Source organism: Notechis scutatus, chromosome 2 (assembly GCF_049901735.1).
Source record: "Notechis scutatus isolate UNSWTSFEM ecotype Mainland chromosome 2, rNotScu1.2, whole genome shotgun sequence".
In the NCBI taxonomy this organism is placed as follows: Eukaryota; Metazoa; Chordata; class Lepidosauria; order Squamata; family Elapidae; genus Notechis; species Notechis scutatus.
Genome location: NC_142010.1, coordinates 102,530,956 through 102,556,415, shown reverse-complemented (window position 1 = coordinate 102,556,415; position 25,460 = coordinate 102,530,956). Strand labels below are relative to the sequence as shown.

Sequence of the window (25,460 nt, the reverse complement as noted above, 5' to 3'; positions counted from 1 at the left end):
TTTTCTTACATGATGTATATTCTTTTCCATGCCTTAGAAGAGTAACCCTGTACATTTGCCCAGTTATGCAATTTTGTTAATTCATACTTTTTTAAATGTGCAAGACCTGAGTACTTTTTACAGAATATCTCCTTCAGTGAAGAAAACTACTATCAATATTCTAAACTATAGTTCTCTTGCAGTTTTCTATCTCCAAATATCAAGTAGTATCTTTATCTAAAGTAATAAATATTTTGTTGCGGGCAGCTTCCTAGCAAACTGAAAGACTGGAAATAATGATGTTATTTCTGCTTTTGTATTGTATGGCTTTGTCCTAAAATTGATCTACAGATGAGATTGTGGTATTATAGACAAAGACTTAGCAATACTTACTTTTAGGTATGATGGGAATTAATATTTCTCAAGACATGTATCAAATGCTGCTGCCGTAGAAATAAGATTTAATTTTATATGTTGAATTGGAAGTAGATACAAAATTTATTTTTCTAAGTAGCCACATGAAAGCGATATTCTTGGTGCTACCAATCTTGTATTAGACAGGCCTAATAGCATTCTAAATATCTAAAAAGAAAACTCAATAACTCTTTTTTATTTCAGGTTACGAAGATTATAATTATGGATATGGATACGGTCAGGATAACTCTGGCAATTATGGGTATGGTATGGGCACTTCAAACTCTTGGGAAATGCCTAATTCAAATGCAGACATGAACTTTAACGCATCCACTGGCACCAGCGCTGATGATGTAATTTCAAATTTTAACCAGCGCTTAGATATGGTATCTCATCTAGACACTGAAACGATGCAAGGAGGACATTATGGCTCAGGTGGAGACAGGTGAGTGTAGAGACAAAGGTTCAGTAATAGTTATAGAACAGGGTAGTTACTGCTTCTGGAAGGCATGTTGATCTAATCTTGTGCTGCTGCCTAAACATTGCTCCATACTACTACCGAAAACTTATGGGAAATACAGACTTAGCTAAGTTTGTACTTTTAATTGAACTTTGCAGGTAAGGTGCTTAAATATGTCTTTGAATTATGAAAATATGGTAGCTGAATTGTAATAAAATGTTCTGAAATAAATGTGGGTGTGAGTACTTTGATCAATTTCTGAAAACAGTGACCTATCCAAAGACTGCAGTTTTACATCCCATTCAAATAGCAAATCCATTAGGCAGAGTTTCTCTGGATTTTGCGTCAGTTGAAATTAAAAATTCATAAAAAGAGAATGTCTCCTTAGTGTACAGTATGTGTCATTGTTAATGTAAATGTATACATTGTTAGTTTAAAGAAAATACATTTTGAATATTTACATTTTTGCTTTTGAAATTCCTGCATTTAGATATTATATGATTAAAATATATATTGTTTATACTAGAATTAGTAGTTGGATAGTACTTCTGTATTTTAGATATATATCTAGAACAGTGGTAATGAACCTTTTGGGCTTGGCTTGTTAAAAATTAGGAAAATGCCTAACTTGATTTTGCTAACCTGTCACAGCATCCCTGGAACAAAAGAAAATCAATTTTTATATATTCTTTTATTTTAAAAAATAAGGTCCAAATTTCTGTGTGATCATCAGGGTGTGCCATGTGCCACTTGCCTTCAATCAGTATTTTCTTTCTGTTGATAGGCCACTGTGGTCTATCCGAGGCAGCTCCAGGTTGGACAAGTTCTTCATTCCTGAAATGGCTTCAGAGAATGCACTTCCATGGCCTCTGCAGCCTCTGAAAACTGTTTGAAACCATGACCCATTCTCATGTGATTTTCAGAGGCTCTGGTGGCCATGCAAGAGCATAATCCTCTCGCGCAATTTCCACAGGCACACAAGAGCATATCCCATTCTCATACAGGCTCCAAAAATCACATAAGAACAAGCCATACTTTTGAGAACAGTTGTCTTCACTCAAAATGTGTGGCTTTGACACATGTCATAGGTTTGCCATCACTGATATAGAAGGTTGGTCTAAATTGGATATATCTACTATTTATATCTGGAGCTACAAATATTTAAGTATCATTAAATCAAATGATTACTATATTCCAACTTTTTCTTAATTACATATTCCTTTGTTGAATAAGGGCTGAGTAGTTGAAATATAGTCGCTGAAGTAGACATATCTTGTATTGTCTTCTCATTGTAATGACATACATTAACATATACAGCATTAGCTTCCCAAACTAGCTTTTGGTTTTATGGAGCCATTTAATATAATGTTTATTTTTAAAATGCTACTGAAAAGTTGACTGTATTGTTCCACCCAACAGTTTTCCATTGCTATAAAAGTATATTCAGGAAATTAACAAAATTGTTTAGAATTTAATTGGTATGAAATATATTTTTGTGATACATTGTTACTTTTTCTGTTCATTGAAATGTTTCTTGCCTTGAGAAAAAGAGTTGTTGCAGATAACTGTGCCACATTCGAATAGTTATTTCTGTTTTTATGACTCATTCTTTACAGGCTGGAATGGTTTTTACACATAAAGCTTAGAAAGGTTTATAAGGATTCCTAAGCATTACATCAACAAAATAACTTTTCCAAGTTGAGAATGGCTAAAGTGGCAATTTTGTACAAACTTAAATCAGTGAGATTTCCTTCTCAGAATTTTCCAGATACAGAGTGGGCATTTATATTTGGCCTTAGTGGGCTAATGCTACATTGTGGTTAAATACTCAAATTTCTAAGAAAACACAGAAAATTGCAGTGGTGAGCCATACTATGCTATACATTGGTATGAGGATTATAAGATTGGTCAATGGTCCAATTCACTTTGCCTTGTTTTCTATTCTGAGTTACCTTTTAAAGTCTCCTCCTCAGCCATTCTTTCCTTTCCATATCCTTGCTTTCAGATCCTCGATACCAAACATAATTTGTGTACTTGTGTCCAGTGCTGACTTATTTATACAGCATGACTTTTAGTTTTCCATAGCAGTCAAAACAACATGCTACAGAAATAAAAGTGGTTTAGCTTCAAATATTTAATCACATTTGGATAACTATGCAGACACTTTACTACAATTTAATAAATGTAGCTTGAATCTTTAGAACTTTGGGAATATTATCATGAAATAGTGGTAACTCAAAGCTGTTTCAGGTTGAAAAAAGTATCCAAGTTAGATTGTCATTATAAGAAGCACAAAATATTATTTTCTTAGATGTTGTTTCTGGTGTTTTTCTACAATGAAGATATTACTGGCTAGGTGTCATGTATGAAATATATTGTTTTATATAGCTAATGATTTCTGATTCTTTCAAAAATTACTTGATAGCATAGAGTAAATTGGTAGAAACTTATTTTGTAAAGTCATTCCCGTGGGTTTCATTTGTTTAACATAGTAAAATATATATAGAAATTGGTATGTGAATCAGGACTAGATATAATATAAAATATAATTATATATAAAATATAATTATTTGCATAACTCTCCCAGGTGAAGGCATATTTGTAAATTTCATTAGATTACTTTTATGATGATTTGTTGAGATTAAACTTGATAATTATTCTTTTATTCAGCCCTTATATGTATGAAGCTGCAGTATTTATTTTCTACTGTAATGCACAATGAGTATGCTTCCTGATGAGTTCAGCTTTTAATGATTTTACTGAATATAGAATTCTGACTGTTTCTATTACAGATTCTTAAACACGGTGCTCTGTATACTATTGACCTAGATTCTCACCTTGCTCTGCAACTCTTGTAGGTATGATACATATGAATCCTATGACTCAAGGTCTTCAATGAATGATCGTGATCCATACAGATCTGGCTATGAATACAGTGAGGCCAAACATGAATCCGACAATTCCTATGAAGGTCACTATGACAACTCCTATGGCAACCGCAGGGACCAGTACCACAACAGAGCACGTGACAACTTTGGCCACCGGGGTCAAAACTGGGCCAGAGATGGAAGAAATAACAGAGACATGGCACCTTCATATGGGCGTATGGGTGGACAATGGAATGACCCACCAGTACCAATGGGAGGACGGGGCCATGGCCCCAATAGACCACCATCGCTTTTTTCCCACAAACTGTTCCCTGATTACAACATGTTCCAGGGCATGCGAGGTTTCTCTGGCAATATGCGTTTTGGAGGAGGCAGCATGAAACAACGAATGAGGAGAAACTGGAAAATGTGGGATGCAGATTTTAAAGTAAGTACCTATGCAATCTTCTCCATTTTTTAATGTTCTTCACCAATGCCCAGTGTCAAACTCCTCAAAGAGTGGGTGGCAAACGTGGCTAGAAATGGCTCTGTGCTACTTTGTGTTGTGTATAAGTTCTTTTCTGGATCTTGAGGCCCTGTGCTCATTCACTCATGCCCTGGTCAGCTTTCACCTGGATTATGGCAATGCACTCTACATGGGCCTACTCTTGAAGGGTATTTGGAAGCTACAATTGTTTCAGAAAGCAGTGGCACAAACAGTTCTGAGGCCTCTAGGGTGGCACATGTAATAATACTGTTATGCATGCAGGACTGGTTGCTTATCAATGCTAATTGGATAGCGAGGGGGGCATATAAATTTAATAAATAAATAGAATGCAAAGGTATCTGTTAAGTGATTTGTTTATTATTTTAATTATAGGAAACAGATTCCTTGTTTCAGATGTTTGCTTTTTTTAAAAAACCTATTCCTGGATACTCTCATTGCATCCCATATATGAACCAATAATCTTGGAGAAAAGTCCTTGGAGAAAAATTCTTTCAGCTTTGTATGAAATAGACCAAATTAAATCTGGGCATGTTTTTAGCTGTTTGAGGTAATTTGAGTATAAAGAAGTATGTCTCAATACATTTTTATTGATAATAAGAAAATAATTAGTTGTTACTTAAGGCTCAATATACTCCTATGTTTCTCTTCATAGAAGAAAAGAATAAAGAATGAGCCAACTGGTAATAAACGTAAACAAGCTAACAGTTCTGATGAACCTGATAGCAAAGCAGCAAAAACAGATAACTCAGATAACTCAGACTCTGATAATGGTAAGAACTTACTTCTAAAGTCTACCTAGATTGAGAAGTAATCTTGTTTTATTTTCATTGCATACTTTGTGTGTGTGTTTGTGTGTGTGTGTGTGTGTGTACACACACCAGTATTTTTGATTAAATGTTTCAGCTATTTTGTATTATGCATGGTCACCTGATATGCTGCTCTTTTTAGAAGAAGGGCCTGAAGGAGAAGCTGCTGAGAAGGGTTCTAAAAATGTGAGTTTGAATTTAGTCTTACTACAAAGATTTATCATTATCATTTGATATAATAGGGACAAGAGTTGGAAAGGATCCTTTGGCAAGCTAACCCAGTATAGCGATGAATGATGTATTGTTAGTTTTGTTGTACAAAGAACAAAGAGCAGAGGCTAGGGCAGTTTTGAAGGAATGCTTAAAGAACAAAGCTCTCTCAAGGCACCTTAATCCCTGAGCTGGAAACATCTACTTTACAGTAGGGTGTACATGAAATGGGGTTTCTAAGGGAGCAGTTGTTCAATAGTATACTCTAGATGAGTTGTGGCTAAGCTTTTTGGGCTCCTGTGCCAAAAATTATGAGTGCGCCAGCACTCCTGCACTCGCATGCCAGCACCCAGAATACAATGTGCTCCCCCCTCCCCATGCCCCCTGCACATGCGCTTGCAATCCCCCACCTCCCACGCCCTTATCTGCAAAGTGCCTCACAGCTGATTTTTTTGGCTGGTTTGAGGCCTTTTTCGGCCTCCCAGAGGCTTGGAAAAAGCCTCTGCAAGGCTTCTCAGACTGAATTATAGGCCCACATTGCTGGAAGTGACGAAACAGGCCTACAATTCAGTCTGAGAAGCCTTGCAGAGGCTTTTTCCAAGCCTCTGGGAGGCCGAAAAAGGCCTCAAACCAACCGGAAAAGAAAATCAGCTGTGAGGCGTGTGCATGCACAGTAAGGTAAGTTTGCCTACGGCTCGTGTGCCAGCAAAAATGGCTCTGCGTGCCACAGGTTCGCAATCACGGCTCTAGATTCTACAAAGATATAACTGGTATAACTATGAATTTTTTTCCAGTTTATTCAGTCAGATTTACTTTGATTGTTTCTACATCTTGTTAGGCTTCTGAAGCACATACAATATACCATAATTATAACCAAAATTCCACTTGTATGAAGATTTATTAAACTACAGTGGTGATTGCAAAAGAAAAATAATTGGTTAAATCTTTATAGACCTAGTCTGTGGAATGATGGCTTTGATGAGCTATTTTGTGGATTCTTTAGTCCTTAGAATAACAACATATACCAAATTACTTTAAGGAATTAATGAAACAGTTCTTATAAGTCATTTTTCTCATAAAGCATAATTAGTAATTGCAGGCTGGTCATATAAGGCTAATGAGTTTAGTATAGATAAAATAAAGCATGTGTAGTAACTATGTAGGCAGCAAGTAAACTAAGTGAAGCTTGCTGGTCATTCAAAGAGTCAGGCTGCAGTTGTAAACAGAACTAGCAGAACATTAAATGAAATAGCTAGAAAAATTGAAACACTAAGACTCGGAGTAGAGGTAAGCAGAAGTATGTAATAAAGTTAGTGTTGTGTGGTAGATTGGGGCTATTGCAGGATATATTGCTGAGGCCTGTGTATAAATCGTGCTCTGTACCTCATCTAATCTGTGAATGAGATACCAGTTGCAAAAAAAGATTACACAAGGTGAGAAATTGGGCTTATTGTATGTATCTAAAACACTACTTTTTATCTGAATTCTCTTCAAATGGATTTGCAATATACAACCTTCTCAGGACCTCAGAAATGTTATCATAAAAATGCCAAAACTGAAAAAAAGAGAAGAGCTTCAAAGGGAATAAATTCAAAAAAGATTGGGCTCTGATCATCTTCATTATACACTGCTCAAAAAAATTAAGGGAACACGGAATTCCGCTTTGAAGTCTCTTCGGCGACAGACAGAAATCCACGATCGTGCGCGGTTTCTGTCTGTGCTCGCCGCTGGAGCGCCCCGAGCCAGCTGGTTTCGGGGCTAAGCCACCCCGTAGAGGTGGTGAAGAGGGGGAGACCGCCAGCAGGGTTGAGGAGAGCCGCATCTCTCCTCAGCTGGCCATTACTCCCTTTTCCGAAGGCAGTTGCAGCGGTGGTCAGAAATAGCCACCACAAAGAAGAACTCGACCGGAAAAGAATGTGGAGGAGGAAGATAAGAAGTGAACATTTTGGCTGATTGGGTCAAATTGTAAAAGCAACAACTAAGGTACCCTGGAATTTAAACTTACAAAAAAATAACATCGCTCCCAAAGAAGAGTCGGAAGCAGCGAAGGAAAGTGAAAAGGAAAGGTTTGGTTGTTTTTTTTTCTTCTCTCTCCTTCCCTATACTGACAACTAAGAGACTTAAATAAGAAATTGGAAAAATCCGCTTTGACATCAATAGGCAATTAAGCTGAAAATAAAACAAAATGTCAAAGGGATAATAAAGATTTCTGGACACTAATTTTTTTTTTTTTTTTCATAAGCAGGAAGGGAGAGAAAAAGAATAAGGGCAGGATCTGGAAGAGGGAGGAGACTGCCTGGAATTAAAAAGAATCTACAGTAAAACTTCAACAAGACTTCTAAAAGATACATTTTAACTGAAACTTTGTAACTAAACAGTAACCCCAGGAAGAGAAAGTGAAAAAAAAGAGCAAAAAGAAACAGCTTGCGTGTATTTGGATTATTTGGTGATCTTTGGATTCTTGGTTATTACATTTGAATGACTAAAATTAATCGGGTGGTTGTTTAAAAATTTATACCATGGCACCACTTCTGGATGAATTGAAAATGGAACTTAAAAGGTACAAAGAAGATGCACAAGAAGGGAAGGGTTCTTTTGGCTTCGTTTTTCAATTCTTAGAAATGGAGATATGGAACTATGAGAAACAACAAGAAACGTCTGCAAAACAAGAAGACTGGGACAAAGATGAAGCCATCTTTAATGAACAAGTAATTTTAGGTGAGGAAGAAAAAGGAAAGTGGGGAAAGAGAATGGAGAATTTAAGACTTAAAAAAACAACCAAAGAAAAGAAAAATAATTCGAAAAATAAGTATAATACTGGAAAGCAACAGAAAAGGGGAATACAGAAGAGAGAAATAGAGGTAGAGAGACAAGGGGGTAAAAAGGGGAGAGAGAAGAAGAGAGGGAAGAAGGAAAGGAAAAGAAGTTACAAAGGACCGGAGCAAGATATAGAGAAACAGGACTTATTTAGAGATAATGGGTGAAAATCTAACTGAAAAAGGGATTCTGTAACGGTACATAAGATTGTATTGTTATATTAGTAATAGAAATAACTTTAGAAAATTGGAAACAATGTATGATTAAAATGAGGGATAAAATAGTTAGTGTAATTTAGTGAAATGTTTGTTAATAAAATAAGTGAAATAAAATAAATGAGAAAATTGAATTAGGAAGGAACGGAAACATTTTAATTAGTTAATGTTTTATAAAATATAAGTGAAGAGGAGGGGGAATTAATTATGGAAAGCTTATAATTGTTCCCATAGAAGTATGATACCTAATTGAAAAGTAATGTTAAAGAAGTTAAGACTTTAATGAATATTAATATTAATGATAGAATTGAATTGGAATGGAATGTGTTGTTTTAATTACATACATTTATAATTTTTTCTTTTTTTAAGAAAATAGTGTGTATTTTAAGAATGTACCAAGCAGAATGGAAGTTATGGAAATGGAAGTTATGTATTATATTGAATGTTATAACTTTAGGGTATATATTGAGGCCTAAATAAGAGTTAAATGGATAAACTTAAAAGATATAAAGGCGTCCTACTCCAATCAGTAACTACAGGAGAAATTTTGTTTAATGAGAAAAGATAATAGATAATTGAAACATATAATTGAAAAAATATAAATACAATGATTTGAATTGAGATGAGATAATTAAAATAAAATTGAGAAAATTAAAAGAGGGGAGAAGCTATGCAGAAAATGTAAAATAGTAATAAGATATGGAATAGAATATAAAAATGAGCATGAACCTGAATTTGTGTCTGTACGAAGAAATGTAACCCTAGATTACGCTACTTTCAAAAAAGATGTTTTATTTGTATTTTTTTTCTTTGTGAAAACTCAAATAAAATTTACAAAAATAAATAAAGGGAACACAAAAATAAGACACCCTAGATCTGATTGAATAAAATATTCTTATTAAATACTTTGTTCATTACATAGTTGAATGTGCTAACAACAAAATCACACAAAAATTATCAATGGAAATCAAATTTAGCAACCCATGGATTTGGAGTTACACTCAAAATTAAAGTGGAAAAAAAAACACTACAGGCTGATCCAACTTTGATGTAATGTCCTTAAAACAAGTCAAAATGAGGCTCAGTTGTGTGTGGCCTCCATGTGCCTGTATGCCCTCCCTACAACACCTGGGCATGCTCCTGATGAGTTGGCGGATGGTCTCCTGAGGGATCTCCTCCCACACCTGGACTAAAATATCCCCCAACTCCTGGACAGTCTGTGGTGCAACGTGGCATTGGTGGATGGAGTAAGACATGATGTCCCCGATGTGCTCAATTGGATTCAGGTCTGGGGAACGGGCGGGCCAGTCCATAGCATCAATGCCTTCCTCTTGCAGGAACTGCTGACACACTCCAGCCACATGAGGTCTAGCATTGTCTTACATTAGCAGGAACCCAGGGCCAACTGCACCAGCATATGGTCTCACAAGGGGTCTGTGGATCTCATCTCGGTACCTAATGGCAGTCAGGCTATCTCTGGCGAGCAAATGGAGAGCTGTGCGGCCCTCTAAAGAAATGCCACCCCACACCATTACTGACCCACTGCCAAACCGGTCATGCTGGAGGATGTTGCAGGCAGCAGAACATTCTCCACGGTGTCTCCAGACCCTGTCATGTCTGTCACATGTGCTCAGTGTGAATCTGCTTTCATCTGTGAAGAACACAGGGCGCCAGTGGCGAATTTGCCAATCTTGGTGTTCTCTGGCAAATGCCAAATGTCCTGCACGGTGTTGGGCTGTAAGCACAACCCCCACCTGTGGACGTCGGGCCCTCATACCACTCTCATGGAGTCTGTTTCTGACCGTTTGAGCAGCCACATGCACATTTGTGGCCCGCTGGAGGTCATTTTGCAGGGCTCTGGCAGTGCTCCTGTCCCTCCTTGCACAAAGGCGGAGGTAGCGGTCCTGATGCTGGGTTGTTGCCCTCCTACGGTCTCTTCCACGTCTCCTAATGTACTGGCCTGTCTCCTGGTAGCACCTCCATGCTCTGGACACTACGCTGACAGACACAGCAAACCTTCTTGCCACAGCTCGCATTGATGTGCCATCCTGAATGAGCTGCACTACCTGAGCCACTTGTGTGGGTTGTAGACTCCGTCTCATGCTACCACTAGAATGAAAGCACCGCCAAAAGTGCATTCAAAAGTGACCAAACCATCAGCCAGAAAGCATAGGAACTGAGAAGTGCTCTGTGGTCACCACCTGCAGAACCACTCCTTTATTGGGGATGTCTTGCTAACTGCCTATGCTTTCCACCTGTTGTCTATTCCATTTGCACAACAGCATGTGAAATTGATTGTCAATCAGTGTTGCTACCTAAGTGGACAGTTTGATTTCACAGAAGTGTGATTGACTTGGAGTTCCATTGTGTTGTTTAAGTGTTCCCTTTATTTTTTTGAGCAGTGTATTATGTTCCATTTAAATGTGGTTAAATGATTAGATGGAGAGAGATAGTATATATATTTTATCTCTATCTATCTTTCTATACAATACAGGTAGTCCTCTAATTGACCCTAAAATTTCCAGTGCTAAGCAAGGAAGTTGTTAAGTGAGTTTTGCCCCATTTTATGATTTTTTAGCCACAAGTTAAGTGAATTTCTGTGGTTGTTAAGTGAATCATGCAGTCATTAAGTAAATATGGCTTTCATCATTGACTTTGCTTATCAGAAGCTGGTTGGGAAGATTACAGTTGGTGATCATATGATCTTGTGACAGTGCAATGTTGTACTTGTTGTAAGTGAAAACTAGTCCTAAGTCACTTTTTAAAGCACTGTTGTAACTCTGAGCAGTCAATAAATTAATGGTTGTAAGTCGAGTATAGGAATAATGAGTAAATCATGGGAATCTACAATTTGAAAACAACAAATTTCCAGGGATATAGGATAAGGACTTAAATATTCTTTTCCAGGCTGATGGACCAATGTAAAGGCATACTAGAAATACAATTAATCTAATACAATTAAATCTAGCAGTTCCGAAGAAAAAATTAGTTACATAGTCAAATCCAGCTATCAAAAATAAATTAGAAATGTGACTATTACATTTTAAAAATCTTGCTGGCACCCACAAGTAATGCCCACCGAACTTTACTGAGCTGGCTAAATAGGAATTCTTGGCAATGTGATTGCCGTGATATTTTTCTTAATTAAAAATGTAAAGGAAATGAGTTGGTGACTTGAGCAGTGGTGGCAGCCTTTTATGACTTGCTTTTGCAGTTCTCTAATCATGTCAACTACCAATAATGTCAATTTCCAAAGGTTTGATTTATCTTTCTATATAGTACAAGTAGTCCTCGGTGTAAGACCACAATTGAGCCCAAAGTTTCCATTGCTAAGCAAGGAAGTTAAGCGAGTTTTGCCCCATTTTATGTCTTTTTTTCCTTTTTCTTTTTTGCCAAATCCTATATCTAGGGCTCATTGAAGAAGAAAAATGGAATAAATAATGAGTCAAGGGCTTTGTAAAGAGCCAAAGCAAAATAACGCACTATTACTAAAATACATGGTTACAGAAAGCCAACAATCTGATGTACTCAGTACAATTTGACCAATGCATCAAATTGAGTGGCTGGATCATGTAAACACATATAGTACAGTCGGGTTAATCTGATAATAACTGTGTTGTGAAGATTTGTTCTCTTTGCATGTAGCAGTGGTGCAATTCTGTGTAGTTTTGAAGGAAAAGTGTTAATGGATTTTGTCATTTTATGTATTCATTTTGTAATACTGCTATATTAGATATCTTCATAATAATAGTATTTGTCAACCTAATGACTTGGAAAACGAAAAAACTGAAACCACATTGAAGGACTCCATTGTTATTAGCAAGTTAAAATTAAAACACATAATGAAGAACTGAATAGTCAAATAGAGTAATAGGAAAGGAGGCATTATATATTCATCCCTATTTTTGCTGTTATCATGTGGGCATTAGTATAGACCAGAGGTGTCAAAGTCACATTGTCATGGCAGTGTCACATGACATATCAGGACTTTTTTCCTCTTTGCTAAACTGAGCGTGGGCATGGCCAGCCTGTCATGCATCCAGCCTGTGGACTGGGAGTTTGAAGCCCTGGTATAGACTGCATATTACTGATAGAGAGCATTAGTCTAGAGTGAAAAGAAAAAGCATTGCTAATTTGTACTTATGCTCAAATAGAAGGGCAAACTCATCCTAGGCCTTGCATTATATTGGGTTCTGTGCAAAGATGATTGTGATTAAGTCAGCTGCCCCTGCTCTTCGCTCTGTTGTTCATACATTGGATATCATTGTTGGTATATAATTAGTTCAAATGCACCTTATTTGTGTAATTCTGTTTACAGATTTGCGGTATCATTGTTTTACATTGTATATAAAACTCTGGGATACTATTAACATAGATTTCTGTCAGAGCCAGAGTTGGATGGTGTACATCAATAGTGAAAGACCACTTGGCATACTTCCATTTTCCCATATTATATCTGAGTCTGCATATACAGTATCTAGGAGGTTCCTTAACATAGCAATTGTTTTATCTGAAATTGCACAGATTTAAGTTAGATTGCTCTCCAAATTCAGAGCAAATGCTACTTCTGATTTTATTTTAAATAATCATTGTCTCAGAGTAATTATAGAGATATTTCCTAAAACCATTGAAATCATAAGGATTGTATAGAATTCTGAAATTTTGAACACTATATATTTCTTAGGGTTCATTGTCTGCAAATAAATTATTAATTATTGCTAATATTAATATGTGCAATTGTACTTTATTCATTAGCCTAGTAGCATTTTTGTCTCACTCTAAACCATCTTGATAGCTAACAGTACTTCTGATTACTTGATCTGTTGTGACCTTGACTGTAAGCCCCATTCTTCATTGTTCTTAATTATAATTTCAGGAGGGAGAGGGCGATGGTGCTGAAGATGAAGAAAGAAAAGAAGAATCAGAGAAAGGCAAGTATAAATATGCATAGATTTGTGTGTTAGCAAGAACTGAGATTGTAAAAATTAATTAATACCTGTTTTACTACAAATTGAAGTATTTCATTTATCTTTAATGCCGAGCTTACTTACAGATTAGGCCATAATCTGTTTTAAGAAAAATAAATTGTCATCTTAGTACTTGTATGTAAATTCATCATGATCAAAATGCTTACTGGTAAATTAGTAGAGTTTCAAAATGTATTGGAAAATGTTAACTCTTAACATTTCCCTAAAACAAATTTTATTCTTTTGTAATGGAAATATACTGTTTTGAACTTTTGATTCCAAAAATCACTGCAATCTCAGCATTAGATTAATAATTAAGCAATAAACTAATTAGACTCCAAACCTCCTTCATTTTACAAGTGTCAGAGGCGGGAAAATACCCTTTGACTTTTAAAGGCCAATGTATCTTATCATCACTTTAATCAGTTAATGTTCTTTAATTAGCTTAGATACTTTTAATTAGCTAAATTAATTTTATTTATTCAAATTATAAATAATGTGTCATGAGAATAATAATGGAATAATTGGATAGGATTGGTTTTAATATCAGTAGTTACTGTTGTCACACTGTGAAGATGAGGACTGGATTGGTCTGTTTTGAGCAGGAAGTAGCAGATTCCAGATTCCATCACTAGCATTCTGAGGAACTTTCCACCTAAGTCAAATGATTACTTTTGTGTACTGTTACCTGTAAAGAAGATAATTACCACACAGAACTTATTTCATGGGAAGAATATTAGAAGCCTACATAGGAGTTGTCTCTTCTGCTTATGAATGCCTCACATTCCTTCCATTTTTATAATTCTGGTCCAGCTTGTTAAAATGGGACATTGTCTGTCTCCAAGCAATATAGTTTCTTGCTAGTTTGCTGGTAAATTTCCTATTGGAAACCTTCAGTAGGGATTTTAACTTGTTATTGAATTTGTCTTCTTGTTACTCTTATCCCTCAATATTGTTACTTAAATTTTATTTTTCTTCCAATTCAGTTTCTCCATTGATTTGTTGCACAAACTTGAATGTTTCTATTTGTTAGTTTTAGCATGGCCATTTTATCAACATTGTAAATCCACTGAAAGATCAATGTTTACTCAGTATTTTCATACTGAGTAATCTGTCTTTGGGTAAAATATTTTAGGATGATTATCCACTGAATTTGTATTTAATTAGTAAGGAAATAACTTCAACTGAGTTATCAAAACATATATATTGATCACAAAAATGCCAACCAGAATAGAATCACACTACATGTAATCAGCAAGTACTTCAGGTAAATTGTGCAGTCTTCAGACTTATTTAATGTTCCCCAACATGGTGCAATCGACATATGTTTAACTACTTCTGTAATTGCATGGGAACAGTTATTCAACATATCTAGAGCAGAGTTCCCCAATCTTTCCAGCTTTGCAGACTTAGGGGGATCATTCCGCAAGAGTGGGGGCAAATAGATGTGCGCATGCACAGCTCCATTTGTGCTTTGGGCAGTCTGGTTCTGAATAGCTCATTGCCTGGTAGTAGGCTGTGGCCCGGGGGTTGAGGACCCTGATCTAGAGGACAGCAGATGGAGAAGATCTCTGTTTACAGCTTGCATGTGCGATCAAATCCAAGATTAGTTTGAACTATAATTCAGTTTTGTACTTAAAGCTATTAGGAAAGTTATTACTTTTTGTGCAGTACCATTGTTTGTTTGTTTATTTGCCACCCATCTTATATCCAACAACTCTGGCCAGCTTACAGAATAAAACATTAAAGCAGAAAAAAGATTAAAATAAGTTTACCAGTTTCAGTTATGTTTATTCTAACATTTGTAAAGAGAAAACTTGTAAGACATAATTATACATAAAAATATTCAGACAGTAGTATACATAATAGTATATCATCTGAATTTACAAATGAAGTCATTTGACCGTATATGATATGAAATTAAAAAGCTTGGAAATAGTACATTATTGGTAATTTACTGTTGCAATCAGATGTAAATTCATATTTTGTGTGTTAATACCTCTTGGCCGCCTCACACACAGAAATTCTAATTTTTGATGTCTTACTACATTTCAAAACTGAGATTATAGATATAACTATGAAATAATTTTGCATCCTTGATATAAATAACATTGTCTGAAGGCATGTGGGGATGTGAGCCCAAAATTTGATGACGGTAAAACAATCCTATTGTAAGGTAATGTCTAACTCCTGATCAACATATCGAACAACATAGCACTTGTAATCAATCTTTACTGAACAAATTGTAAGATGTATTAGCTACATTTTATGACCAAAAGAAATTAGTTTCATAATTTCTAAACACACCTAGTGCTAATTTGTATAGCAAATAAGAATATCATTCCAAAGGTTGCATGAGTAAATATGTTCATATGCTTCTTTAAAGTTGTTATAAATAACTGATTTTGTATTTAAAGCAATAGATATTGTTTTAATATGTATGTGTATAGAAATATATATGTGTATGTATGTATATATATATATATTTAGGTGCTCTGACAATTCAAGAAGAAATCAGCCAAATTAAGCGCAAATTGCAGGCTGGGAAGAAAACTCAAGAGAGGCAAAAAAAACGATACCGTGATCGTATGGTAGAAAGGTAAGCTGTTTCTCTGGGAAGGCTTGACTCAATAGCAATAATACTTAGACTAATATATTGCTCCGCAGTGCTTTACAGCACTTTCTAGGCAGTTTACAATTGTCAGCATATTTTCCCCAACAATCTGGGTCCTCATTTTACTGACCTCAGAAGGATAGAAGGTTGTGTCAGCCTTGAGCTGTATCATTATCGAACTCCAGGCTGTGGGCAGAGTTTGCCTGTAAAACTGCATTCTAACCAGGGCTCTTTGCTAGTATTTAGATTGTCCATTTTTGTGTGGTGGTCTTTTCTCTTTCAGATTTGATTATTTCATTATATTTACATGTTTTGGTTTTGTAAAACATCCAAACTGTTAACATAAGGAAAGTTGACTTGATGAAAGTTGACTTGATGTCTTATTTTTGAGTTAGGATTAGGGAGAACAGTAAAAGAGAAAAGTTATAGTGGAAAGAAACCAATATTTTTTCATAATTCTGCCTTGCATTGAGTTTTTTTGTTACTGGAATTTTGAGCAGTTATATAGAGGGAAAATAAGCAAATTTAAGATTAGGGTGCTGGTAGTCCCAGTAATTCTCAAGTTATGTTTAGGGACAGGTGATTTACAGAGAGCAAAATTATAAGACTTCAGGATGGTTTTATAAAACACAACATGTGAAGATTCTTTTTGTGCTGGAAAAGATGGTATATATCTAAAATACATCAGCTTCTCTTCCTAAATTGAAGATGAGTTCCCAATGAATATACTGTTCAAAAAAAGCAAATCTTTAAATAATTGTTTTATTTGCTATTTCTTTACAGAATTCAATTTGTATGTTCATTGTGCAAGTATCGCACTTTCTATGAAGATGAGATGACCAATCATTTGGAAAGCAAATTTCATAAAGAGCATTTTACATTTGTTGGAACCAAGCTACCGAAGCAGACTGCTGACTTCCTGCAGGTGAGTTTTCTCTCCTTAAACTTGCCTTCTACTCATATTTCCAAAAGCACCAATGATACTTTCCTATGAAAGAAATCAAGGAGTAGCAGTCCTTGCTTAACAACCCCTTGTTCAGTGACCATTTGAAGTTATAACAGTACTGAACTGACTGATTTGTGGCCATTTCTCATGCAGTTACATGATCTTAACCCAGGCATTTGGCAACCAGCCCATAATTACAACAGTTGCAGTATCCCATTGTCACATGATCTCAACTTACAACCTTTGCATCCTGTTTCCAATAAGCAAAATCAATAGAAAAGCTAGCAAGAATTTGCAAGTAATGTTACATGATGTGGCACTTAAGAAGTACAATAAGAACTACCATCATATCTCAGCACAGTCATGTGATTTTTTTCGCATTACAACCACAGTGCTTAGTGACAGTTTGCACTCCCACTTATAGCAGTTAATTGTGGACTGCCAGAAAATATGCCAGAAAAGGATTGTTTACTTGTATTTTTCACCATAAAGTAACATGGTTGCTTTGCTCTTTTTAATTCTTAGAAAGAAATGAAAATGTAACTTGACAGGAATTGGGAGAGGAATTGAGAATGGAATTTCATTAGAAGGCCTACTCTGAATTTTACTAGCATTTGTTTTAGTATTAACTTAAGTTTTCTTCAATGCAGGAATATGTAACTAACAAAACAAAGAAGACAGAAGAACGCCGTAAAGCAATTGAAGATATTAATGCAGTTATACAACAGATTTATAAAGACCAAGATCTTACACAAGGTATATATGTTTTTTATCTGAAAGTTTCTTAAAATCAGGTATAAAGTGAAATATATACTTGTTCCTTTTTTGTATAACTATTATAAAAATGCCATAGAGTATTGATTAGTAAATGCTTCAATATTCTTTGTACAATGGTCCTAAATTCTGTATTCCGCTAGCTAAGATCTTTTGAGTCATGGTATACAGGAGCACATAGAAACATCTTTTCAAATTGGTATAATGAGTTAATTTTTCCAGGCTTATACACAGCTTTGGGAGCTGTCTCCATGTTCAGATAATTTCATAGCTACTTCATGGGAAAGAATACGTAATAATAATATAAGCAGTTTCAGGATATTATACAGAATAGGGATATTTCTTAGAAAAATATTTTTATTTACAAGTGACAGTATCCTAAAAAATGAAGATCTATTCCCACCCCTTCCTTTTTCTAATTTGTATGGATAGGTCTCCATCTTTTGTTATTATTCAGTTCCATCAATATTTATTAAATTTATTTTTTGAATTAATCTGATGATATTTCTAGAACCTTAGAGAAGATGCAATGTTTCTAGGTTCCTTGATAGACAGATGTTGTCTTATGGTAATGCATATTCTCCTACAGGCTGTAATGTATGGACTTTATTTTACTTAGATATAAGCATGGAACATTTTGTAAAAAAGGTGGAGGCTGCTCACTGCGTTGCCTGTGACCTTTTCATCCCAATGCAATATGGAATCATCCAGAAACATCTGAAATCTCTTGATCATAACCACAACCGTAGAGTAAGTGAATTTTTTAAAATTTATTAAACCAATTTATATAACTGCCAATCTCAGAAACAAGAAACCCCAGGGGCTATACAACAAATCTAAAAACAGTTTATACATTAAAATTTCCGGATACTCATCAGAGGTAGCCCAAGGTAGAGTACTGTACATTGCAATAGTCACTGGGAAGTGACCAGAAAATGAGTGACCATGAATGTAGGAATAGGTGTAACTGGCACATGATATGAACTTGTGGAAAAGCTTTCATAGTCATAATTGCTACTAACTCTTTGAGCAGGAGTTATGAGTCTAGGAGAACCCCCAGATTGTTAATAGGGTCTATTTGGTCCAGTGCACACCTGTCTAGTACTAAAATGGTAAAGTCCCAAAACCAGAGAGGCACAAAACCCAAAGCTACTCAGTCTTGCCAGGGTTTAGTTGAAACTGTTATTTTCCATCTAGCAGATCTTCATAATCTCCAGACATCGTAATAGGATATCCACAGCCAATACCCTTTTCAGGTTCTCACCCTAAAGGTAGCATAGGGACAAAACACTCACCTGACAAATTTGGGGAGGAAAATAATCTTCTTTGCAGCTATTGGAGAAAAAAGCTTTGCAGGATGTGTATGTTTGGAGTCCACAGCAGTCTGCCACTACACTGCTATCCCACTCACCCAGCCTCTCCAATAAACCAAGCCACCGAGTCCTGGTGCCTCTACAGAGGGAAAGTCCCATGCCATCATCTGATCCGTGTGATGAGAGATGGCAGCAGCAAAGAAATGAAAATACAATACAGCTCAACAATGGCAACCAGCAGCAGGTCCATGTGCTCCAGCTGGCTCCATCTACTGCCAAGTGCCCCAATAGTCAGATCACTGCCCCAGACTCTAATACTCATAGCAAGCCTCAGTGCTTCAGCTGACTTCAACCTCATATATAATCTCCGGCTCATTCTTGCATTTGAGTGCCTGCAGCTCCCTGCAGCTCCACCATGAATAGGCACAGCATGGGTGTGGTGGGCATGGCAATACAGTAACTACAGCCAGAGAGCAAACACAATCTGCCTGTCTTCAACCAGCCCCCCCCCCAAAAAAGCAGAAAAAGCCTAACCGAGGTCCAGTCCAAGTCTAAAGTCAGATCCAATCCAAGTAACTGCCAAAAAATTTGCAGATTCATTACTAAAATAGTAATATAAATTGTAATAAATGCCTGTTCATTTCAAAATAAAATTAAGAAATGTTACAGTGTATATATTAGTATTTTAGTTTTTATTCTTGTGTAACAAGATTCTTCTCTTCTGTATAAATTTATTATATAGTTACAAGTGGCATCCTATATTTTCATTTCTGTGATTAAAGATGCAGTTTCCCTTTTGATTTTGTACATTTCTTATTACACAAAATATATAGATATCTTTGCTTGCAATTCACTGTTTTCTCTGAGTATCTTGAAGCAACAGAATCTTTATGAGTGGTCCAATATATATCAGATATGCCTCTACCCTTACCTTGTCCTCCTTTAAATGAATGATTAACATTAAGTGAATGTCGCTTTGAAATGAAAAAGATGTACATTCATGTTGTAAATAATGATATGCATGATTTCTTTTTTGTTTGTTGTTGTTGGTTTTGTTTTCTAGGCTATGATGGAACAATCTAAGAAATCATCATTAGTAGTTGCAAGGAGTATTCTTAACAATAAACTTATCAGTAAAAAATTGGAGAGGTATCTAAAGGTTAGCAAACATTTTTTTCTGAGACTTACTTTTACTTTTTTTCCCCAGCATACTACTGATGTTTGTATTACATGTGTGCTTATTTTCTCTTCTTGCACTCAAATTCTTTGTTTTTTTTCTGTATCCAGCTTTTGTTTCTGAGTCCAGATTCTCAGTCTTCTATTTCTTAGGTTACATTTTTTATTATTACAGGTTTCACTTTAATAGTGCAACAAGTTCCTTTACTGCTAGTTATTATATTCACCTTTAGCTCCAGTTTTAAGGATTACTAACATTTCAATTTAAATGTACTTGGTATTTCTCAATTGTATTTATTTTCCTATGAAAATGGATTTTTTTTAAATGATACCTCATAAGAATAAAAACTAAAAAATGTACTGGCTAATTAATTTTTATTTATTTATTAAATTTATATGGTTCCCATTTCACTGTGACTGACTCTGGGATGCTCATTAATGGATAGCACATTCTCTCCTTTTGGAAACTTTACCACATTATCAAGATGTGCTCTGGTTGGAATGTCATGGTTTCCAAAATAGATCTATTCAGTTTCATCCTTATCCATTTTTTTAAATTTATGTTCAGACCTCAACTGCAAGGACCATTTCACAAAATAAATCTGGGGAGAATCAGCACTCTGGCAACATTATCAAAATGATTAGAGAAATAATAGAAATGTATAAGGATCCAAATAATTCACACCAGAAAAATAGCAGTTAGTGTCTTGCATGGCAGTTAGTGATTGGTTGTAAGCATTCTGCTCCACTAAATTCACAGCACATATAAGACTCTGCTATTTATTGCCCAAGTTAAGTTTCAGATCTACTTTGAAGATGTTAGCAGCATGCAAAATGTCAGCACATATTCAAGAGTTTTAGTTTTCCTTTCTTCTAATTCAATATGTATTCCAAATCTGGAGCAGAAACTTTGTTGATCTCTTAAAACAGATCTGTTTGTTGGATGTTCCATTAGTGGAATTATGTCATTTGATTATTTTCAAGTGTCATTTCCATTGCATTAATAAAAATAATACCACAACTATATATTTGTATAAGACATGTCTTTTTGTAATTCTGGGCATTGATAATTTCTGATTAAAATGACCAAAACTCAGTATAGTATCGTGTTTTGTAGGGCGAGAATCCCTTCACAGATGATCCTGAAGAGAAAGAGGAACATGAAGAAAGTGAGGCAGGAACAAGTGGGATCATCGAGGAAGGAGCAGCTGAAGGTGAAGGAAACCTAAATGAAGAGCAAAGTAAAAGTGATGACAATCCTTCTGAGGAAAATCCTGTGGCTGATGAAAGTGCAGAAAATAAAGGTGATGGAGAAGAACTACAAGGACAAATGGAGGAATGGAATTTGACCACATCTCAAGAAAGTTTTGCTACTGAGCAGAATCCAGAACATGAAGAAAAAGAAAAAGAAAAAACAGAAGAAACACAAGACATTGTACCTTCAGAGAAGATGGAACCACCTGATGAGTGAACTTGCAAAGAAGGTTGAATCATTTTGAGACTCTGCATTAAATCTTCTAAAACCATACCTGTATTTGTGACACACCATGGCACGTGGCTTTTGGTTCTCATTGACCTCACTTTCACCTAGTTAACAACCTTTATTTGTAAAGTGTTTTTGAAAATAGCTTTTTTAACCAACTTTTCATTGTATTAGCTAGATTTTGTGCAGTACAATTTTTAAGTGGCTTTGTACTAGGAAGTATACTTTTTTTAGTAAATAATCAAAATCAAATTTTGTCAATTGGCTTATACCATGCTAAACCTTGAAAGGATAAATAACCTCTAAATTTTCCCATTTACTTTTGTATATAGTTGAAAATGTTTTAGTTCCATAGCTAGTCTTGTCTGAAAATGTCAGTAGCAGAATTCTGGGTTTTAAATTCTGCATGATTGGAATATCTTCCATGCAAGTGTAGCATTCTTCTATCTTTTTACTTTTAATATTCAAAAAAGACTTTGGTCAGCACAATAATTTTGCAGTGCTTTTATTTAAGAGGGAACATTTGCAACAGTTGGTTATAAAATATTATTAGGGCTATATGTGTAAGTTTCTGACAGAAGCAGAAACCTTGTTATTGTGCAGAAAGCCTCAAGGAGAAATAAATGCATTCTGGCACTTTCCAAAAATTCAATTTATATTATTCTGTTTGAAATCAGGAGGATTTCTTAGTTTCTGCTTATTTTAGATGGATGTTCTGAAAATGAAGTCTGTAGCAGCCCAACAAAAATCTACTGAAGAGTGTTACAAAACATTAAATATTCCCTTCAAAGCAGGTCTTCCAGTTGTCTCATTTTAAATCCTCCAAATCACCTCTACTGCATTTGCCAGAATATAGTATTGCTTCACTGTTTCTTTGTTTTTTAAGAATTTCAGGCATTAATGCTATTAGTTTAACCCTTGCTGCTACCCCAGTTTCCAAGCAATAGTGATACAGATACTGATATTCTTGTTCATGTTCAATTTACTATCCTTTCATTTCTCTTTATGTACATGCCCTCTTCCTATAGTGGAGATCAAGCAATGGAACCTGAAAATATTCAATGGACATATTTTTCTGGAAACCTACATTAGCAAAGACAAGGGTGAGTGAAGGAATCATTACACACTGGGTGGAGGTCTTTCTGCCTTATTATACTACTACTTCCTTAAGACTCAAGCAGCAAATAGCTGCTGGAGAAACATGTAAAAATAAGTTTTGTGAGAAAAAGCATTTAGTAATGTATCGAATTGACAGAAATTGAAACATTGACAAAGTTTCAATGTATTGCTTATTCTTAATGTATAATGACTCAAATGTTCATAGTGGTAGCTTTGTCTTGTACTCAATCGAATTGTAGATAATAAATTTTATGAATGTTGGGAGTACTGAAATTCCAATATAAACTTGTATTTATACATATGGATTGGTATCTTAAAAGGTATTAGTGGTTGGGCTGAACAAGGAATACAAAATATACAAAACAGCTTTGAGGTATTAGTTTTTAGGAAATAACTGACAGAGACATGTTGCCAATACAGGACTTCAGTAAATCTTCCATCTTCTTTCAACATTTGGGTTCATACATGCCAGTGGTATGTTTTTGCAAAATGATATTAGGTGCTATGAGAATTTTCTTTACATCAGTCTGAACGTTTATCAAGCCACATGTTAATTCCAAATAAATAGCATTTACCATTACCTGAGAACAGGGCTGTCAAACTCGCAGCCCGTGGGCCAGATGAGTCACATGTTGACCATGCCCATGCCCAGTTTAACAAAGGGGGTAAAAGTTGTGATACGACATGTGATGCCCTGCATTTGACACCCCTGTTTTAGAGTAACTCAAATGCATTATTTCTTGGATTATTAGTCAATTTGTAAGCAAATTTACTCATAGACTGAGTAATTATACTTGGGATTCAGCCTTACTAAAACAAATCTATATTTTCATATAATTTTAAAACCAGGGGTGTTCTTTTTTATTATATTTTTATCCTGCCGTTTATATATATAACTCAAAGGGGAAAACTAATTCTTGTGCCTCCTGTTTTCCTCACAACAACCACCTATGATGTGGGTTGTTCTGAGAGAGTGAGTATTCATTCAGCCACTTTTCATGGCTAGCAGGCCTGGAATTCTCAAGTCTCCTTGGTTTCTGATCCAGCACCTTCCCCGCTGCACCATACTGGCTTTCCAGTTTCTCTCTCTCTGGATTGGGATATTTGTACAGGGTAGTATGCACTGATGAAGGATGCTAACTTTTTCCCAGAATCTGATACTTTCTTCCTTTGACCCTGTTCTCTCCACCTCCTCTCTCCCCCCTTCCAATATACTCCAGCTGGGACATAAATCTTGGAGAGGAAACCCCTCCTGTTTGAAATAAGGTACTACTAGATGGGAAGCAATCTTGAATAGAATTAATGAGGTTGGGAATTAACCAATTACTTTGTAGAGCCTCATCTGCAAATGATGCTTTGATACTCCAGCTACATATTACTCACATAATATGGCGATTACCCAGTTTTTCTGCCTAAGACCATTTTGAAAATTTGAATCTGTATACTTGAAAGAAAATGCTACTATAGTTACTGATTTTATTCCAAATTACATAGGCAGATGACTGCAACTATGTTTATTCAATTAAATAGATATTCAGGAATTTCCTGAATATATATATACAGGATCTGGCCATGGGTCAGCCATTGGTTTCCTCATTGCATTTTGAGTTAAGCCCTTTTTCTTTCATGTAGGAGTAGCTATTTAAGGTATCTATAATTGTTTCCTACATTGCAATCTGGAAAGTTCAAAAGCACATTTCTAAAATGTACTCAAAGTTAAGAAATTATTGAGTTGTTGTATGTATTGTTGCAAAACTGGTATTATTATAGGAGAATCAAAGAAATAGTCTGTCCTATTACAGTTTCCAAATTTTTGTAGTCTAATGGAAACTTCCATTTTTCAATGTAACCTGCCCCCTAAAATCTTTTGCTTGTTCATCTAATTTGTCCAGAAAGTTGGAAATATTCTTCAACACAATTTGAGGTCATATAAAAAAAAACCTTAAAGGTGGAAGAGAACAGTAATAGCCCAACTTTATAAACTAATATGTGCTTTTATTTGTTCATGGTTTTCTTAACTTCAAAGGAGATATTACAATAACCAGTTTGTTTTGCTTGCTGTCTATGACTGAAATGGTAGAATAATTTTCTTTTATGCACTTTTCATATTCACATAAAGCGGAGCTTTGCCGCTGCTTCGTCCGGGGTCTCTGGGCAAACACGTCCACCCGAGCGGGGCTTGTCGCCTCCGGCACGCAACGAGCGCTGCCCTCGGATTCCCTGTCCGGTTGCCCCCCTTTTGAGGGCGATGGCAGTAAACTGTTCCCGTAGCAGCGGCTGCTCCGCTGACATCCGCGGGCAGACAGGCGAACGCGGGACCTTCTCCTCCAAGGGCGCCCGGCGCCTTTCTACCCACACCCGGCCCGTCTCTTTCAAGCGGCGGCGACTGCGGGGCGGGGGTCCTCCTGCGGGGACACCGGTGGGCGCGGAAAGAGGGGAGGGCGGGAGAAGCTCCTCTCCCTGCCCCGCCCCGGGGGGGGTCTTCCCCTTCTCCCGGTACAGGGAGCTCCGCGGTGCTGGGCGGGCGCCAAAGACGACGCTCGGGGCTCGGTCGGAACCGTCCGGCACGCCCGATCCGATGCTAGCGCAGCGGCTGCGCGCAGCTTCGCTCCAGCGGTGGCCTTCCAAGCCGTGGCCTTTCCCTTCCCGAGGCAACGCGGGACTGGGGCCGCTCCGGCGGCGGCGACTCCCAACGGCCCCAGCCGGGAAGGGAAGGCAGGCGGGGACTCCCAACGCCCCAGCCGGGAAGGGAAAGGCGGCGGCGGGCAGTCCCAGCCGGGAAGGGAAAGGCG

General features: G+C 36.4%; 1 protein-coding gene across 5 annotated transcripts in view; it reads left to right on the top strand.

Annotated features, from left to right (window-relative positions):
- The window catches only part of AKAP8L (A-kinase anchoring protein 8 like), a 31,091-nt gene extending 8,152 nt beyond the window's left edge, over window positions 1-22,939 (top strand). For 2 of the 5 annotated variants that reach the window (XM_087955654.1, XM_087955655.1), the window contains 11 exons: window positions 598-655; window positions 3,712-4,168; window positions 4,881-4,998; window positions 5,177-5,220; window positions 13,153-13,207; window positions 15,734-15,842; window positions 16,641-16,782; window positions 17,454-17,559; window positions 18,197-18,327; window positions 19,954-20,049; window positions 21,184-22,939. In XM_087955654.1, the coding sequence (XP_087811780.1) occupies window positions 598-655; window positions 3,712-4,168; window positions 4,881-4,998; window positions 5,177-5,220; window positions 13,153-13,207; window positions 15,734-15,842; window positions 16,641-16,782; window positions 17,454-17,559; window positions 18,197-18,327; window positions 19,954-20,049; window positions 21,184-21,537 (1,670 nt within the window). In that variant the 3' untranslated portion in view covers window positions 21,538-22,939. Of the gene's footprint in view, window positions 1-597; window positions 839-3,711; window positions 4,169-4,880; window positions 4,999-5,176; window positions 5,221-13,152; window positions 13,208-15,733; window positions 15,843-16,640; window positions 16,783-17,453; window positions 17,560-18,196; window positions 18,328-19,953; window positions 20,050-21,183 lie in introns of all 5 variants that reach the window. The other 3 variants (XM_087955651.1, XM_087955653.1, XM_087955652.1) reach the window with 2 other exon arrangements.
- Window positions 22,940-25,460: the final 2,521 nt, after the last annotated feature.